General features: G+C 35.7%; 2 protein-coding genes and 1 long non-coding RNA gene across 5 annotated transcripts in view; 2 read left to right on the top strand and 1 right to left on the bottom strand.

Moving 5' to 3' along the window:
* The window catches only part of LOC126814796 (zinc finger protein 431-like), a 70,017-nt gene that overhangs the window by 42,780 nt on the left and 6,760 nt on the right, over window positions 1-20,477 (top strand). The window contains exons 1-2 of one of the 3 annotated variants that reach the window (XM_050540147.2): window positions 6,471-6,559; window positions 12,113-13,391. The exons of 1 other annotated variant lie outside the window; for it this stretch is intronic. In XM_050540147.2, the coding sequence (XP_050396104.1) occupies window positions 12,118-13,359 (1,242 nt within the window). In that variant the 5' untranslated portion in view covers window positions 6,471-6,559; window positions 12,113-12,117 and the 3' untranslated portion in view covers window positions 13,360-13,391. Of the gene's footprint in view, window positions 1-6,470; window positions 6,560-12,112; window positions 13,392-20,477 lie in introns of those variants that run through there. One more of the 3 variants, XM_056099545.1, reaches the window with a different exon arrangement.
* LOC126814795 (uncharacterized) lies at window positions 1,149-4,802 on the bottom strand. The gene is made up of 4 exons (XR_008787527.1): window positions 3,989-4,802; window positions 3,354-3,493; window positions 2,496-2,663; window positions 1,149-2,264 (listed from the first exon to the last, which is right to left on the bottom strand). It is a non-coding gene; the product is annotated as an uncharacterized LOC126814795 (long non-coding RNA).
* On the top strand, window positions 17,443-19,108 carry LOC126815269 (bone morphogenetic protein 4-like). Its single transcript, XM_050540835.1, has 2 exons — window positions 17,443-17,704; window positions 18,294-19,108. The coding sequence occupies exons 1-2, from the start codon at window positions 17,443-17,445 to the stop codon at window positions 19,106-19,108; spliced, it is 1,077 nt and encodes a 358-aa protein (XP_050396792.1).

The following is a 20,477-nucleotide window of genomic DNA, read 5'->3' as shown; positions in this document are numbered from 1 at the left end:
ACTCGGGACGATTAAACCGGAAATAGGGAATCAAGTAGTACCACTCACGTTGCGAGACATGCCAATTTCGAGTAATTATATCAGTATTCAATTTGAAAAAAAATAAATTCAGTGTATCCCCCACGTATTGTAAATAAAATATAAAAAATAAATACGTGTAAACGTATTGTAAAATGAGAAATCAAAGTAAGAATTCCCGTAAACTATTATTGTATATATCGCGTGCGTCTAGTTAATCGAGATTATTCGTAAAACACCGCGTGCTTCCGATTGAACAAAAATAATAACACACGATAAAAAGCAGACGAAATTGTTTTTTAACGAAGAAATAAGAAGCCACTGCCAAGAATTTGCTTCAGACATAAGGCCTAACCAAAAGTCTACATTCATTCAGAAATGTTCACAGCTACCTGTGGAAGTTCTAAAATTCTAAAAAATCTTAATGAAATCTAATCATTTGTTATCAATTAAAATTAAAATAATCTTGTTATTTAGGTGTTTTATGTTGAAACTGAAAAACTGCTAATCAATTTTTAAATTTGCTAATCAAATTTGGCAAAATTGGACTTTTTGATTAGCAGTGCTGCTAATCATCTGTGAAAAATTACCGACAGCCCTGCATGCACCAAAAAGAATAGGGATCATCCTTAGGGTATAAGGAATAAGTATGTAAAGATTCAAGATGATCATTTACGAATTGTGGCCTGTAGGCGAAATGGCAATCTGGTTAAAACACAGATCCTATTTCGTTTCGTTTTTATAGTTCAAAATTTCGTTTTACTTGTCTTTAATACACTTGGATCTGGAAGACTTGTTATTTAACTCGTGTTCTGCTTGAAATGAGGGGTCAGCCAATCAAATGGTCTGTCGAATCGAGTGTTTGACCTTTTTTGCCCGGAACTGTGGGTAATCCACTAGTAAAATCAATGCTGATTGGTTAATTAAATGTCTGACGTCATAGGTCAAAAGTCGGTCTTTTGACCCCTGACGTGACCTAAAGCTATAACTTGTCAGATCTTCATGTAGTGTAGGCCATCGAAAGTATAAAATAACGAAACGAAATATAGATCTGTATTTTAATCAGATTGGCGAAATGGGCGTGGTACAAAGAATAAGTATGCAAAGTTTTAAAATGATATGTTAAGAAATGCAGTCTGTAGACGACAAACAAACAAATACAAAAAATGGGCATGCACCAAAAACAATCTTGATCTTCCTTAGGGTATAAGGAATAAGTATATAAAGTTTGAAGAAAATCGAGTAAGAATTGTGGCCGTGGACGTATAAAAATTAAGGGAAAAATTGTCTATAACTCGCACTACATTCATCCATCATGAAATAAGGGGAAATAATTACTAGTCTTAGTCCTATATACCTCACATGTTCTTGCTGTTTGAACAAATCTGTTGTATTCTAATAAACAAACATATATGCAATGCCCTGGCCAAAGATTATGAAAATCCATGCATTTTCAGACCAATAGTGCAGCATTCTCCAAACACTATAATACAGCAGCAAACTGCGAATTTTCAGAAAGAAATTTAAAAGCACATGAATTTGGATTTCCACAGAACATTTTTTTTTTGAACATAAATGCATTCTGTAAAAAGATAACAAAAAATCAATATAAATCAAACAAGAAAATCCTTTAAAACAGTAATTATCATGTAATTATATTAGATTTTTTTTAACATTTTTGTCGAAAAGCACATAGTTTTTCTCCATTAACGCAGTTTCAAGTGCCAAATTGTGGTCAAAACTTAGATGGTGAAACATGCCTATAAATTTTAAAATGTCTTCTACATAGCTGTATTTACATAGGGCAATTAAGTTCAGTTTATAATCTGATTATGTAATACTACAACAGTTTTATGATCTTGACGCCCCCTAGTATGGAATCTGATACATGGCTGACCAATCATAGTTCTCACTCTTCATTCTGGTCTGTCAAATGATTTACAATGGTGATGGTGCCTACAACTTTCCTGACCCAGAGATATGCACAACAGTCAACATTCAAGCCATTTATTTTATCTTCCAATATGAGAGGCCATAATAAACGCAAGGCTGTCTTTTTTCAAACTCGGAAATGAAGTCAACACTAAACAGCAACATTTACAGGGGTCCTTGGCTGGAACCCAAACCGATTATGTTTTGCCCTCAACTTCCACAGCTGTCACAGAGATCGGGGATGAAATTAATATGTATGCATCATCTTTCTACTAAAGCCAGTCCAGGAAGTCATCGGGTTTTGAGATGTAGACCTGAAATGTTAAATTTAGATGAGACTGGGAATTCTGAGTCGAATACTATCCAGGGAAACAGGATTATAGACATCCAGAAAATGGTTGAAATGTGGAACTCCGTCATTCAGTTACATGCCCAGGGGAGAAGAAAGGCCTGTGCAGTACCAAATTTCCAGCCTGTTAGTGAGCAGAAGTGGGCAGTGGGTTGGATGTACTCTGTAAAGTGTACAAAATGTACATTTATCTCACCTGTCTACAAGTTGTATAAAGAGATTTCAACTGGGAAATAATCTGACCTACAATCTGGACTGTTAGACATGCCAGTTGGAAACACCAGAGCTCGGCTGCTGTTGACAGATTTGGATATTCCACCGCCCTATCGGAGTGGCATGCAGACTCTTTCTAACCAAGTTAGTCCTAAAATGACAAGGTTGAACACTATTAACATGAGGGAAAAAATAGAAGCAGTTAAATCTTTTAATCAGAAGGGAGGGTCAGTAAACCCAAATATAAGAAATGTTGCAGTGGATATGGGCATTACAACAGCATAACCATAGGCCACAGTAAAATGCCAGAGCAAGCGGCCTCGCAAGCCATTGGAATTGCATGCGAGACAAACACAAAGCACAAATATATCCTGAGTGCTGTGATGCAAAATAAACTGTGCTGGCAAGGTGCCTGGCTTAAGGGAAAAGGTTTTACGGTCAACTGCCCTGGGGGATACGAAGGCTGTACTGCAAATTTTCCAGTCCACGCACCATTATCTGAGTATGATATGGGGAAAAGCATTGGCACAGAACTAGCTCTCTAAAACATCCTCATCAAATATGCAACAACAGATGGAGATGGACGATCAGCTGCTGGAATTGAAGATAGTTTAAAAATTTTGCATCCGATGTGGAGTGTGGAGCGACTAGCTGACCCTTCGCACCTGGCTGCCACTCAATTTAGGCACTGCTATAATGCAAAATTCAGTGACAAGATGTTTCCTGGTAAATCCAAACTGGATAAGGACAAGATCAAGAAAATACTGAGCCAAGATGTAAAAGCTAGATACAGTCTAATCATGACTACATTGTTTGAAAATCACTGTGAGAAAACGCCTACCAAAAGTCCTAGAGTCCACTATCATGTGTTACGATGGTGACTGCTAAAAGTGCCGCCCTCATTCTGTTGTGTGCCGGGGTGGGATAACACATGAAACGGTTCCACCAGTTATTTATCTGACCTCAAATAAAGTTGATTCCCTGAATATGAATGAAAATGACAAATCAATTCTAAGTGAAATTTTAAAAATCCGAATAAGTGAAGCAGCTTTAGAAAAAACAAATTCCAAACAAACACACAGAAGAATGTAAATTACGGAAGAAATGCGATGGGTCGACTTTCCTCAACAATACTGAGAAGCAATGATGGAATAAAGAGTGCCACCGAGCAGAAAGCTAAACTCCTTGTGGCCCCTCTTTCTCCAAAGACAAGATATTCCCTGCGGCAAATAGAAAGAGAAAATCTGTACCACAGAGAATACCAATCAAGACCCGAAGTGCAAAGACAAGCACTTCTGCTGCGTGGACGAAAGCTTCGTGAATTCCGTGAGTACAAGAATTACTGTGCAGTTGAATCTGGCTACAAAAAAAAGGTTATTTAGACCAGCCATCAACAGCAGACGACACTTTACAGGATCACAGCTATAGTAAATAAGCAAGGCAGACAAATGCAAGCCATGATATAGGCCTACCCACCTTTTGCCTTAATTCTTGTGTTGAGGTCAATCATTCCACTCTTGCACAGTAACCTGACACCTGAAATGATAGAAAGATGAGAATAAATATGCAATAAAAAAAGTAAGAAAATAATAATAAAAACAAAAAAAAATATATGTGGTTGAATAAGAAGGGAGACCTCCTCCCGGTTTCAACTGGAAATAGAAATAATATGCCTCTTTATTTCTAGCGAACATCCCTTCAGTGGCCCTCCAACCAGAAATTAGTTACCAATCAATAAAAAAAAAAGTAAACCTTGAGTGTGACATACATCTAAACCAGTCTCAAATGTAGAAGACACCTGCTGTAGGCACCATGGCCAAAGCAATGGCCATTGGATTTACAATACTGTATGTTGTTATTTATGGTGCTGCTCAAATCTGATGTGGCTGGTATTCGTACACAGGCTGTTGTGGCAGACAATCAGACATGCGAACAATCCATGATGTTTAAGGGCAAATCGGATAAGAATTGTGACCTGTAGAGAGTCCACAAACAATTGTGGACGGACATGGGCGACGACAATATATACGTCCACATGAAAATTTGGGCGTATAAAACTTGTGACCTCTAGAGGGACCACAAGCAAAAAGTGCGATTTTTCATACAATCAGGGGCCATAATTCAGAAATTTACATTCCGATATGCGTAAATATCGACAGGAAACAAGATATATATTTGGGTTATAAACATGCTTTTCAAGTTTCATCACAATCGGATCAAAATTGTGACCTCTATGACTATGGGGCGCCGTTTGTAAAATAATTATTTAATTTTTTTTTTATAGCAAAAAACATTAGATTTAACTCCGAATATAAATATTTAGATAAATATTAGAACAAAAATGGCATATATGTAAATATCAAAAAATATTGCAGCTAAAAGTCGAGTTTTTGGTCTATGAAAAACTTTAAATGTTATATCTTGATTTCACATCGCTTAATTAGTAAAATATATAGTTAAATGTGCTGTTTTTCGTAGGTATAAATACTAAATCACTGAAAAATCTAAAGTAAATATTTAGCTAAATATATAAACATTTAGCTAAATATATAAACATTTAGCTAAATATATAAACATTTAGCTAAATATATAAACATTTAGCTAAATATATATATTTAGTTAAATATATAAACATTTAACTAAATATCTATTTGTGGTCCCGCGAATATTTCTATTATCGTAAGCGACACAAAAAACTGCGCATAAAATGATGACGTGTACCCGACACGTGAGCCTTAAATTGGCACAATAGGCCTACTAGCAATTAGAAATGGGAGCTGACCACGAACTTGTAACCCGAATCACGGGTGTAAGAACTAAGCTGAGCGTTCAGGTACCAGATAGTACTGCGTTGTGCAGTCAATGGAAAGTTGTACACTACGTCATCGTTTAGTGTGAAGTCGCTTACAACAATAATTATTTTACAAACGGTGTGGTACGGTTGCGCTTTGTAAATTTAACTATATGTTTAGCTAAATATATAATTATTTAGTTACATAATATAAATTGTTAGCTAAATATATATCATTTAGCTAAATATATATTATTTAGCTAAATATATATCATTTAGCTAAATATTTAAAATTTAACTATAATTTAAATTTAATCTAGTGTTTTTTGCTATATAAAAAGCTAAATAATTAATTTACAAACGGCGCCCCATACTAGACGGTCGACAACCATTTTGATCTGGCAGTTTTTGTCCGATTTTCACGAAATTCAAACTCAACCATCATTAGTGTATAACTATAACTGTGATAATTATATAAAGATCTTGGTTCCTTTTGATATCGCGCATATCCGAACGTAACTTCTTGGATATCGCCCCTGACATATAGTTCGAAAAATTACATTTTTAGCTAGCTGATTTTTAAAGCCGTTTAAATATATCACCATTCCACCATAATGGAGGTTGAATTAATGAAACTGCCCAACAAAATGGCCGCTCTTTGTACGCAAATTATGTAAAAGTATGTAATACGAAGGTTGTGGGCCCTCTAGAGGTCACAATTTTTATCCGATTTTGATGAAACTTGAAATGTATGTTCATAACCCATAGATCTCGGTTCCTTTCGATATTCATGCATTTCGGACCATATCTTCCTAGATTATGGCCCTTGATTGTACAAAAAATCACATTATTTTTTAGCTCGTTCTCTGTCCATCTCTTGCAAAATCTGGGTGTATCTTGGCAACCGCTTGTTTGACTGTCTATAGTTGACATGGATCTAGGCTACCCGAATAACCCACAATTTGTCCACATTTATCTCTCAAACATATCGGCGTGTTTCAGTGGTCTCTTTTGACCAATCACGAGCGGGATGACAAATTATAACCGGATATACCAATTTTAACCAACATCAGACAATGACGCCTAGTGTCGTTGACAATAATAGACATCTGAAATAGATATTTGCAGTTAGCCTAATACTTAGTAATAGACACTGAATCATTATGACGGGAAGGTTATCCTAACAAATATAAACAAATAGAGACTATAAATGTTGCAGACATTGTGAAAAGCTTTTTGTGCATAATTATCTCTCGGTAATAAACTGATTTTGTAATATAAAAATGTTGCTAGAGTAGAATAAATGTGAAGTTGGGACGAACTAGTTTATACCTGACCCCTTCCCAAAATTGTTTAAAAAATATATGTTAGGAGTATGGCCTTAAAAGCTAATAAATTCGAAATTATACCTCTCTAGGTCAAAAACTCGCTGAGATATGGCCATTTGAAATTAGGGTGCTGAAACGGATATTCAGTGATTTCTTTCAGGTTTTTGGGTCGGACTCTCGGGTAATCTAAGACAACTTTTGGTGTAGGCCTAGCTACGAGAACGTAGCTAAAAACGTTGAGATATACTGATGTGTTTGTTTTTAGCTACAATTGGATGCCTTTAGTTCCAAGTGGCAAACTCAATTTCTTTATTAATGCATGTAACATCTTTAAAATAAGATAAGTTTATGCTATTATGATTAATTAAATTACAGAGGCCAATGTAGTGGCACAACTGTCGCCTAACTCCAAATATTCGCGTTTAAATTAATGAAGCGTTGTTTTTGTCTGACATTTACCGCCATCGAAATCCATTCATAGTTATACAGAGCTTTAGATTTCCCTATTGATTGGCTGTTATAAAAGCCTTATATTTAGCCCCACCTTCATGATGACAGCGTATCGTTTAAAAAGATGGCGGTCCTAGTAACGGCTTAACGCCTCGATTTTAAAAACGACGATTTGTACCCATTACAGGTAGGATTATATGCTTAATTGTAGTTGGGTCTGGCAGAAATATTATAAATAACAATAATCAATCGTTGTTTTTATTAAAAATGTTAGTTTTGTTTACAAATACCGGGTGCGAATCGCTCCCGCATGTGCTACGTTGAAGGTAATGGCCTCATGTCTTATCTCGAAACACGGAGGGTTGAGAGATTAAGGTTTATTATCTAGTGTAGGCCTAGATTACGAATTTAGTATCACACCCAATGTGTGATCCATACAGTTCGTGCCACCAGGTGGCAAAATGTGGAACAAAATAACGACCGGTATTCACTTTTTTTAAGGATTTCCACAGCTTCTTCTGGCAAGGTCACTATTGTATACACAACCTCCAAAATTGGCATAGTTAATGTCAGTTTGTCTTTATCAATTTACAAAAGATTATGATTCAATGGGATATATACTTTTCCAAATATTCAGTCTTAAAATTCAATGCACACTGAAAACGTACAAAATATACCCATTTTTATACGCCCACATAGAAATGTGGATGTATATTACTATTTCCCCAGTCCGTCTGTCCGTTCGTCCATCGACCACAAGTTATTATCCAATTGTTTTAAAATTGATATATACTCTTCAAAAAAAGTAGGGGATATTTAGAAACAATACAAAACTGCGGAAATGCACCGCTGTTTTTATTAGAGGTAACCAGTGTATGTTAATAACAGGCTAATTGCCTACACATGAGCATAAACAGTTCATATGGGCGGCTTATCTGACGGCCCCATTTCACTCACAAAAAGATACACTGTCAAAAGTGAAAATGGAAGTTTTTGGTTTTTGTCTTAATTACCGGGTGACACAAAAAAAACGTTCATCAATAAAAATCGAATAACTTCCAAAATTTAATTTAGATTAACACAAAAGTTCAGCTACATTAGGTTAATTCTCTATGTAGCAGACATCTCCAAAGTTTCAAGTCTGTACCACAAAAACTATTTGTTTAACTGGCGCTCAAAAAATGTGCTCTAAATGAGCTCCCCGGTGCTGCAAGCACAATTGGATCCGGCGGGCAAAGTTCTCGATGACCCTCCCACATTCTTCCCTTGGGATCGCTTTTATTGCTGCTGTGATTGCTGCCTTCAGATCAGGGATAGTCTGGGGGTTGTTGCCATACACCCTATCCTTAAAGGAGCTAAATCGCTAACATTTGGGACCTAGAAATTGACAAAAGTGGGTCGCAACGCATATAATACTGTAGTATGAATGTATATAAACTGATCTACATTAAATGGTTACCGTTTTTACTCCAAATTTCAAATAATTGATTAATTATTTCAAAAGTTATTCAAGTTTAGGCGATGAATGCTTTTTTTGTGTCACCCGGTATTTAATTATTTATTATTTAATACATTTATATAGCACATCTTTCACCGAAGTGTTCAGATGCGCTTAACAATAACAAAGTAAAATACAATTTATAATAAAAAAGAAGTTCCTAAAAAACAGTTCCTAAAAATAAAAAAGTAAGAAGAGAGAGACAATGTAAAAATGATATAAATTTTTTTAAAACTTCCCATAAAACAGTCAAATGTGTAAAATCAGTAAAAAGCGTGTTTGAATAAATGAGTTTTCAAGTGCGAAATAATGAGTAATTGCTCCACCAATCCTCAGACATTCAGCAATTTGTCGTGGCATATTCCTAATCAACCGTCCAATCACGATTTGGGGCAATCTGACCCACTCCTCTTGCAGTGCCACAGCCAATTCTTGCAGTGTTGTCGGTTGACGTTGACGTCGACGAACACGTCTCCCGATCAAATTTAAACGTAACACACTAAAGCAAAGATATGCTAAACAGCAAGTCTTATGCAAGAACCGATAGGAAAGCAAACATGGATAGATAAACCAGCACGCGACATTTTTTATCAACCCTTCCTTGAAGTGTAAAATTTGACAATGAACCCCTCCCACGTGTATGGCGCTATTGCGTGTCGCATGTGCAGCTCAGTGGTTCTGTTGAGGCGATAAATTCTTCATCTGTGAACATACTCTCAAAGCATGTCAAGTGTCCATGACTATTTATTATATCACAACCTGCATAAGTATTTGCATTTCAATATCCCTTGAAGAGTATATGTGGTTTACATTAGTGATATGAAGACTCCTATTTAATTTCAATAATTTCTGTTCATTATGTCTAGAGTTATGGCCCTTGTTTCACTTTGTTGAACCTTGTGAACGCTATTACTACAAGTTATCATCTGCTCTTTCTGAAATTTATATGCATTATTTTAATTAGTGATACGAAAAAGCCTATTGATTTTCAGCAATTTCCGTTCATTACATCTAGAGCTATGGCTGTTGTTGCACATTATTGAACCTTGTGAACATTCTAACGCGAAAAGTGATCACCCGATCTTTGTGAAATTTATATGCATGATTTAAATTAGTGAAACCACGAAGCCCTTTGAATTTCAGCAATTTACAATAATTACTTCTTGAGTTATGGCCCTTGTTTCACTTTGTTCAACCTTGTTACCGGTAATCCTCGATTTATGAAAATTATCATTCGATATGTATGAAATTTATATGCATCATTTAAATTTGTGAAACAGAGGTCTATTGAATTTCAGCAATTTCCATCAATAATTTCTAGAGTTATGGCCCTTGTTTTACTTTGTGAACCTTGTGAACGTTTGAATAACACAAGTGATCATCCGATCTGTATAAAATTTATATGCATTATTTAAATTAGTAAAACAAAAAACCTGTCAAATTTTAACAATTTCTGTAGACTGCTTCCAGAGTTGAGGCCCTTGTTTCAGTTTGTAGAACCTTGTGAACCCTTAAACGTCAAAAATTATAATCTAATCTGCATTACCTACAAAGGAATAAATATGCGACAACCCTTGTCGACCTCTCTGATGATTTAGCTGCTGTGCGGGTATGTTTCGTTGCCTGGCAACCTATCTTTAATGGCTATTATTATCAAAATTGTTGACTTTTCAACTTCAAAAGTGTCTATTTAGACTGAATTTTTGCGTAGATTATGAAAAAGCAATCATTTTGGATGTACATTGTATTGTTCTAATTTTGTTGTCCCCTGCCTTTCGAAGAAAGCTACTGACTATTAAAATGAGTTCGTCCAACTGTCTGTCTATCCACTTTTTGGGACACAATAACTCTCTTTCTAATTGAGATAGAATGTTCAAACTTGGTGTAGGTGTTTATTAGGTCAATGCCTTGATGGAGTTCAAAGATGAGCATTTTCTGCTTACGGTAAGCAGAGATAAGCAATTTGATTGGTTGATGCTTTGGGACTCATTTTGGCCACAGGTGGTATCATTTCAATTTATTTCTGCTTTCAAAAACAGGGAAAACTTTGTTTTCTCTGCTTAGACAGTTGAAGTACAGTAATGTTGTTACACTACCACTGGACACCTGAAAACTACATGCCGTGTGCCCAACCCTCAGGGTCAGAGCCACTCCCTTTTTTTCTAGGTGTGTATGTGTGTTTTGCCTACAAACCGCAATTCTTAATGGATTGTTTTGAAAAATTTTCATATATATATATATATATATATATATATATATATATATATATTCCTTATACTATGGAAGCCTATTGCGGCCATTCATAAGTATTGGTCCAGTTGATATGGAATGACCTGGATACGAACTATCATTAAATTTCAAATTGTAGTTCCTCTGTTCATGGCAATTCTCTCTTGTTTATTTCTCCCCTTTTACCTGGACATTTTGGTTGATTTTTTGGTCTAGAATGGGGTCAAGTTAACAATTTCTGCCAGGGCTTGGTAAATATTCGTGATTTATAGTAATTATACTATATGATTTATGGCAGAAAGATTATAAACAGAGTTAACAGGTTTTTATGCTACTTCAAGTTTATTTACCCACTACTACCCAATCCTACAACATGATTATGCAAAAAGGGCATATTTCTTACATTTTTTTTAAAAACAGTGAGTAATGTCGCAGGAAATGTAATTCAAATGTGATAACTGATGTGTTAATGTTCTAGTTGCCTCCCTCTATCACCCAAAACAAGCAAATGAAGTAGGGCCTACTAAGTGTTACCCATTGTACTGAACATAGCTTGTGAATAATCCAGATTATTATACAGTCTTTTACAACTTAATCAACAGTTGTCAACATTTGCTTTGTGATGTCACACATACAACTGTATTGGTCATTACCGTAAATGTCACGCCATCTTTTACAGGTTCTTTTTAGTCTCAAAAGGGCTTTATATAGAAATCATTATGAGTGCAAATCATTTATGCTTTTCATTATTTTCATAACATTTGATCACAAATTTATTTACAATTAAAAACAAAACATCGGTCACAAAACAAACAGAGAAACATTATACATGTATATCCATTTTATATGTTGAAAGTAATGATTTCAAAATTCTAAAAATAATAAATTTTATTATCTAATGACCAATATAGTCTTAAAGTTTACGATTTGGATTCCCAAAATGGTCTGAAATTAAAGGAGTGTCCGCATTCCAGTTCAATCTCCATGTATGAATCAACATACATCACCATTGACACTGCATGTTTTCACAAAATTTTCTTGTGAAAAAGAGAGAAAAAAAATACACCTGACCACCCATACACATTCCCCCATCAGATCTGCTCCTACCCTCATAAACTCCTCGCCACTGACCAGCAATATACGTGTTATTTTATAATAGTTTGATAATTTATAAACCTAGTGTTCCTTTGACATTAGATGGGGATTCCAATGGTAGCCTGGATGTATTACATAGTTGAACATTCAAATACCTCTTTAAATTATATCACTATCCAGTTTGGAATTTAATTCTTTTTATTTTGTAGATAGGATGACAGAAATGGATGATAAAATAACTTTAAAGGAGAGAATATATTCTAAAGATAAGCTTCATAAATGTGACATTTGTAGTAAATCATTCAGACAAGGTGTTCATCTAAAGAATCATATGATTAGTCATACTAAAGGAACAATCTTCAAATGTCAATTATGCAACAAATCATTTTCTGCAAAAAGATCACTACAGGGACACACCAAAGTTCATACTGGAATTGGAGCATATCAATGTGACATTTGTGATAAACTGTTTAGAAGCAACTATGAATTCGAAATACATTACAGAAGTCATACTGGAGAAAAGCCATTTAAATGTGATGTTTGTGGTAAATCATTTATTTCGAATGGTATACTCAAAATTCACAGTAAAATTCACACTGGAATAAGACCTTATAAGTGTGATATTTGTGATGGAGCTTTTTATGTTAAAAGTGCTTTACTAAGGCATCACATAATTCATACAACAGAGAAAGCATTTAAATGTGATATTTGTAGAAAATCATTCGGTCGCAAAGCTGATGTAAAAAGACATCTGATCACTCATACCCGAGAAAAACCCTACAGCTGTGATGTTTGTCAAAGATCATTTAACAACCATGCTCATTTAAAGAGGCATACAAAAATTCACACAGGAGAAAAACCTTATAAATGTGTTGTATGTAGTAAATCATTTAGTGAAAATGGTCATTTAAACGTGCATGCTAGAATTCATACTGGGGAAAAACCTTTTAAATGTTATATTTGTGGTAGAGCTTTTAATATGATCAGTAATTTCCGGAGACATGTGAAAATTCACACTGGAGCAATACGATTTAAATGTGATGTCTGCAGTAAATCATTTAGCGCAAATCATACTCTTAAGATACACATGATGACACATACTGGAGAAGCACCTTACAAATGTAATGTATGTGAGAAAAGATTTAAAACAAAGGGCGAGCTAGATGGGCACACTAAAGTTCACACAGGTGATAAACCATATTTGTGTGATGTTTGTGATAAATCATTTCAAAGTAAAAGTAATCTAACCAGTCACAGAAGAGTGCATACTGGAGAAAAGCCATATAAATGTGATGTTTGTAGTAAATCATTTGTTTCTCACACATATTTAAAGTGCCATATTCAAATTCATACTGGAGAAAAACCATATTCATGTGATGTTTGTTGTAAAGCATTTAACCATAATGCAAGTCTTAAAAGACATGCCAAAATTCATATTGAAAAAGAAAACTTGTAAACTTAAGAGTCTAATAAAACTATTAGTTTAATGCTCTAGATTCATTATTTTGCTGAGAGAATTCTGTACCACACAGATACATCAAACTAGGAGTCCAGAAGGATACAGGTTACAACTTAATGTAATACGTCCACATGAAAGAATGAAAATAATTCACACTTGATTGTGTATTTTCCTTAACTCAGCACTGGATTAACTATAAAGCAAAAAAAATATGTGCTTAGGGGATCATGGGAAATCACATATAGATGTGATGTTTGTTGTAAATCATTTAACCATAATATGAAGACTTGGCAAAATTCATGTTGCTGTAAGTTACACTGTTGATATAAGTGATGATATTGGTTTCTAGAACTGTAGTGTATAAGGTGCACTTAGATAATCCTTTTGTTTGCGGGGATAATCCTTTTGCTTGCGGGGGTGGGGGTGTTGAGGGTCCAAAATTTCATTTTGGGAACAAAAACGGTGCAGTGTTTTTGAAACCGGTCTTTACAAAATGGAGGGTTGGGTTGACGAATGAATGTTTAACGCATGTGTGTTGGATTAGAAGGTCTTACATTGAGTCAAGTGGAGTGGTTTTGATTCGTCGCTTGTACATGACAAGGAGGAAGGTCACCTGTCCAACCTTGTGGGTTTTCTCCAGGTCCTACAGTTTTCTCAAACTGTTAAAGACCCCTTGCGCAAGCGAATTATTGAAATAAAAAATTGAACCATATGTTAGTCCCGAAATGACCGAGTTTATCGAGTGGACATTAAGCCCTGGTATTCTGCTCAATTTTTCAATATATGTCTTATGTGTGCTTAAAACAATTTCCAGATTCAAGTTGCCACTATAATTATTGTGTTTGACAGGCCTGGCATTGGGATTCATTTTGGCAAAGATCCACAGTTTATACTATACTTCACGATGCTTATGTTAATGTACTATTTGTTATCGAATGAAATCACACAAAAGGAACTTCCATTTTGCTTTATTATAAGACGATAATTAGTTTATTACAAAAATTTTGAATGCGTATTTGAATTCAAAAGAAATTTGATCATTTAAATGAATTGCTTGATAAGAAATAATTTAATACTATGATGTTTTATGAAAGGTTGCAAAAGACGTTTTTGTCCACACAAATACAAGCAGTTGTTCAAGTTGAATCATACACCCGTTTTCAGAGATGTACAGTGCTATAATGAAAATGGCCGCTCTTCATGTACGCAAATTGTGCATAAGTATGTACATGTAATACAAAGGTTATGGACCCTCGAGAGGTCCAAATTTTTATGCGATTTTGATCAGACTTAAAACAGCTGCATATTTATTTAGATATGTACAATGCTAGAAATTAATGTTTTAGTAATCTATTTGATAATCAACATTTATTTCAACATCATTACATTTCCCGCCAATTTTAAGCAATGTCCCACGTCCCCTCCCCCTCATGCACAAAAACCTTGCAAAGCAAACCAGTTGCCCAAGGGAATCCTATTTACTATGTTAGAGATCCACAATGCTACACACTACAGTGACATAAATTAATGTTTTACTATTGATATCAACATTATAAAGTGTCGGGTGAAGATGTCGGGTTGTCGTTGTGTCTGGTTAAAATGTCGTGGTGTCGGGTTATCGGCCATATGGACTAAGACTAGTAATAGTAGTGCGAGTTATAAATATACATATCCCCTCTTCCGTCATTTTTGGGTTGACTTTCTGGTCTTAAATTGGAGAAAAGGGACCAAATTTGCAATTTCATGGCAGTTTTGGGTAATACTGATCATATTACAGCGGAGGGAGAGGGGGTGTAAAGTGTCTTTCTGCAGAGCAATCATTGTGTCAGAAGTGAGATTTTCGCCCCAGTCAACTTCAAACCCCCGTAGCAAAAAATCTAAATGCCCCCCCCCCCCCTACAAAATTATGATGAGGAGATTGCCAAATGTGTGCCTATAAAGATTGAAACCAACGGAATGTTGAGCAAAAAGCTACAGCCTGTGATGTTACAGCCATTTATTTAACATTGAAGTCAAGTCAATTTTAATATAATTTGTTTTTTTATAATTTTCACCCAAGTCAATTTTAATATGATTTGTTTTTTATCATTTTTACCCAAGTCAATTTTAATATAATTTGATTTTTATAATTTTCACCCAAGAATTTCCACCCAGCACGTGACGTCATCTCAATTAGCCTCGTTTCCAAAACACTATGACCTAGTTTGTGTCGAGTGGAAGTTAAACTCTCTCTCTCTCTCTCTCTCTCTCTCTCTCTCTCTCTCTCAAAGTTTGCGTACGAGGGGCGACCATTTTGTCCGGCAGTTTCGATCAGATTTTCAGAAAATTCGAACTCAATCATCAGTAACGGTGATATATTCAAACGTTTTTTTTTTAAATCGGATACAAATTGTGACCTCTAGAGGGACCACAAGCTAAAAACGAGATTTTTCGTACAATCAAGGGTCGTAATTCAGAAAGTTAAGATCCGATAAGCGCGAATATCGAAAGAAACCGGATGATAATTGTGACCACACGCTAAAAAAAAAGGTGACTTTTCGTACAATCTCCATGTCGGTAGTGCGGAACAAAGGGACTGGCAAAGAAACTTTACCCGGATAGCGGCGCTACGGCCTACTCTTATATTAAATTCCAACTGTCGAGGGGGGGGGGGGGTCTTTTACGTGCACGCCAATATGTAAATGGGACCTCGGTTTTTCGGCCCATCCCAACGACTATACGTTATCTCTTGCCAGCCCCCCCCCCCCCGTCCTGCACCACCGTGAAAGAGGAATCACTCCGGAAATGGGGTTTAATGTCCTACTTTTCTGTTAGTCATGACACAGTGATTAAGACGTTGAGGTCTCGTGTTCGATCACTACGTTGGCAGAGAAAGCTCATCGGGAATTTTCCGGCGTGATTCCTCTTTACAGTGGTACAGGACGGAAGGCCAGGGATAACGTATAGTCTTTTGGATGGGACGAAAAATCGAGGTTCCGAGTACATATTAGCGAGCACATAAAAGACCCCCTGACAGTTGGAATTCAAGAGTAGGCCGTAGCTCCGCTATCAGGGCAAAATTTTCCTCACAGTACACTGTATAGCGCATGCCCGTCTTCATTAGCCAAGTCAGAACAGAACAGTAGGACGTTAAACACATTTTCATTTCATTCAATTTTCAGTTTCTGCACCAATCGGGCTATTAAGGATTGGCATACGCTATGCAGAGTGCTATGACGGACATTTTCAATGGACCGTGGCATTTCTTCATTGAAATTCAACTGTTAAGGATTCTTTATGTGCACGCCAATGTGTACACAGGAGCTTGTTTTTTGTCGTTGTGTCGGGTTGTCGCCTTATGAAGAGCGACATCACGACATGATACCAATCAGCCACCATACTCTCCTCTTATACATGCCGGTTATCATTAGCATTGCTGGCGCAGCAGTTTATATGACGTTTAACTCTATTCCATTCCATGTCTCCATTTCAGTTCAATTTGCGCCTTAAATTTGCAAACCAAGCGATCTGTATATTGAATACACATGCATTTCCCAGACGATAAAAGTTTGTGCAAATCCGGTACCCATTAACCCACTGTCACTCGAATGTGACACATAGTGTTCTGAGAAGCGATTTTTTAAACAAACAAATTTTGTGGAAAAACAAGAAAAAAAACCTCGACCGTCTATAAACTTTTATTAGAATGAATCTAAATCGAACTTCGATCAATATTTTGTGGTGATAACCTCACAGGCCCAAACCATGAAGTAAAGTATTGCCTAGTTGTACGGATAGAACCAAAACCGAGGTATTCCTCTCTTCACCCAGATATGTCTATGTACATGGAGATTGGAGATCCTGTTGTCGTGGCTAAACATCATGTTTCATAACGATACAATTAATGCCACTTAATGCAAGCAAATCAAGGTGTATTTAACGACCCCCATTCGTCAACAGGTCATAGTGTCAATGAAACATTCCTACAGGATAGGTGAAACTTACAACCAACGCAAATCAAAAATGTATCTACATCTATTTGTTGTAGTTAGTGGTATTGCAAATATCTTGGAAGTTAAGGCTCGTGGTTTGAAAGGGCAAATGCAGCCAAACAACCTTCCACAAAAATCAAACTTTATTACTCCACAGGACCAAGACCACTTAACCGCCAACAAAGATATTTTAGAATTAATTTCTAATAATGGTAAATCGAGTGTAGATTATCGTAAAGCATCCACTGTGTTTATGGTGAAATTATTCAATGAGTTACAACAAGGAAAAACAATAACACAGGGATCTGGTCAATCTCGGGTAAAGCCCGATATTTCTAAGTCAGATACAATTCGAAGTTTCTCTGCTGAAGGTATGTACAGTTTTTATTATATATTAGCATTTATCTGTGTTCTCAGAAACGTTGATGCATATTAACTAATCTACAGTCAATTATGTTTAAAAGTAATAAAATGGAATTGCCGCTGTTTAACTTAAAGGGGCTGATTACTGAACACACAATCGGTTATATCTCAACATTGGATTATCTACGGGCCGGAAATCTATATACAGATTGCATTGTAAGTTGTAATTTGTTTTGTTGGATGAAAATCAACTCAAAGAAGGGCCGTCATTTTAAATAATGTATCTCACTCCAATTGAAGAAACTTCCCGTGTTCTGTCCTGGAACTCATTTGGTACCCTGAAGTGGTAGATTTATATTTACCTTTATATTTGGTAATTTGTAAAAGGAAAATAAATATACTATGGCTGGTATAAATATCAAGTAGAAGAATCATTTTTTTTTTTTACATCCTAGTATTTATAATAGAACAACACTGATTCTAGTAATGCCAAACCACTTCAATACCTGACATATAACATTCTTACTTTTATTCAATGTTTGTTTGGAAATTGGTCTGTATATATATATTTTTATTTTATCTATTTTTTACTTTCAGCTAAAACCAATTCAATAAAAAAATCTAATAGAATTGTTTACTTTCAAATACCAGAGCTACCAAATAATGAACGTTTAAGGACAGCAGAGATTAGATTTTTACGACACCCTATCAAATATGTGCCAGGAGTTAAGATGAGGTTTAAAATTGAGCTAAAGAGGGGCGATTCCGTGGTTAAAAAGGTTGTTTTAAGAGTAAAAACACAATCACAGGGCGAACACGAAGTTATTGATGTTAGCAGAATTGTTAGACCATGGTTTAATGGATACCAGGGAAATCTCTCTATTCACATTAAAGTCCCCAAAAAGCTTAAATTAACCAAACACCGAGGTTCGGTGAATTTTGGTGTTTTAATAGTATTTTACTTGGAAGATGAACAGTTTTTATCAAGCGTGTACAAAAATCAGAAGCAAGAAAAACGTGATAAAGAATTGGGTTTAAACATTGTTCCTTCCAGAAAGAAACGACATAAGATTGGGAGAGGCGGTCGTAGGAGGAACAGGGGAGAATGCAAACTTTACAATTTTGAAGTGGACTTTAATGTCATAGGCTGGGGGCAATGGGTTATTCACCCTCAAAAGTTTAATGCTCGATTTTGTTTCGGAGAATGTGCCTCTCCCATTGACGTTAAATACAAACCCACAAATCATGCGATGTTGAAAGCCTTAATGCGTGCGAAGGGGACAAATTCTGCTCCAGCTGCGTGTTGCGTTCCTACGAAACTAAGGCCACTGACTATGTTATATTATGAATACGATGAAATTGTAGTGAGACATCACGAGGAAATGATTGCATCAGAATGTGGCTGTCGATAAACTTGTTTTCAGAACTATGAATGTGGTTACCAAAAGTGCTAAAACTGGAACATTTAAGAAATCCATTAACTTATATAAATTATATAATTAATATAGTGTATAACAAGGAATCTCGGTTTATCATACCATCCGAACGACCAGACACAAATCCTATCCCACTGATAAGTGGAACGCACGCTGGATCGACGCCAATTAAATAAGAAGTGCTATAAGGTGTTCTATCTTACGATATATTTTAAGATAAACTATAAGAATTTTAATATATGTAAATGTTGTTTATATTATTTTTTATTTATCAGATATGCATTCTAAATGAATAAATGCTTGGAGTAGGAAACTCAGAACCTCGGTATTTTTGGTTATGTTCACAATATATTTCGTCTTAAATGATTACCGATTACAAAGATTCTGTTCAACAGAAATCCCACCTTATTCATCGTGATGGTGGAGAATTTATTGTGTGTCACAAACGATACTATAAAACGACACAGGCACAGAAATAGGCTGCGGGAGTACCAAAACAGAAATGGTTACAAAGAAAGGTCGCCGATCGGAGAAAGTCAAAAATATTTCTGTGCCATGCTTTCAGGGGCATCAAAATGTTTCAGCAAAAATCCGAAATGCCCGAAACAATATCGGGTTAAAGACGTTGTCGGCGGTCTTCTGCAAGAGGCAATCAACCAATCAATGGTTTATACGGGGTGGCGTCCTTATTGCTCTGCTACGGCTACGGAAATTGGTCTCAGAGAGCGTCAAGATCGCCATAAGCCTGGGCCCGGTTCCTAGAAAATTCTTAAAGTAAGCACAAAGTCATGCTTCACTTTTTCTTACGTAAGAAACTTATAAAAATACCGTCCCTAGAAAATTCTCAAGACCATTCTTACGAAAGCACAAGTCAAGTATAAGTTTAAGCACATTGTGACTGGTAAAGTTTACCATAAACTGAGACTACGATGCTCTTTAACGTCATAAAAACAACTTTGGTATGCGAATTACGTCTTAAATTTTTCGTCTGCTTTATTGACGTCATATGGTTCATTTCAATGCATTTGACATGTCCCCTTTTTACATATAAAATGTGCCACAAGATAAAAAAAACACAGACACATACAAACTAACTGAATAATTGTGAGAGCGACTGATCTTAATGTAGCTTGTAGGTTTGTAGCCTATTGTTTACTAATTGGCAAATAAATAAAATGGTTTCACGGTAGGCCTAGAAGCGAAATTTTCTATAGCATTCTTAATTCTTAATTTGAAATTTCTTCTGGATAAGGTATTTTCTCTGTCTTGTAATTGTCTCTTTGGTGTCAAAACATGTCGAATAACTCTACGGTCAGCCATCTTTTTGAAGCAGAAACAGACTTAA

The sequence above is a fragment of the Patella vulgata genome, chromosome 3, assembly GCF_932274485.2.
Source record: "Patella vulgata chromosome 3, xgPatVulg1.2, whole genome shotgun sequence".
Lineage (NCBI taxonomy): Eukaryota > Metazoa > Mollusca > Gastropoda > Patellidae > Patella > Patella vulgata.
This window is presented reverse-complemented; position numbering and strand designations above follow the sequence as displayed.

Coding starts and splice junctions, on each gene's coding strand:
- LOC126815269 (XM_050540835.1), top strand. CDS start 17,443: ATGCAGCCAAACAACCTTCCACAAAAATCAAACTTTATTACTCCACAG. Junction 17,705..18,293: donor TCGAAGTTTCTCTGCTGAAG/GTATGTACAGTT, acceptor TTTTACTTTCAG/CTAAAACCAATTCAATAAAA.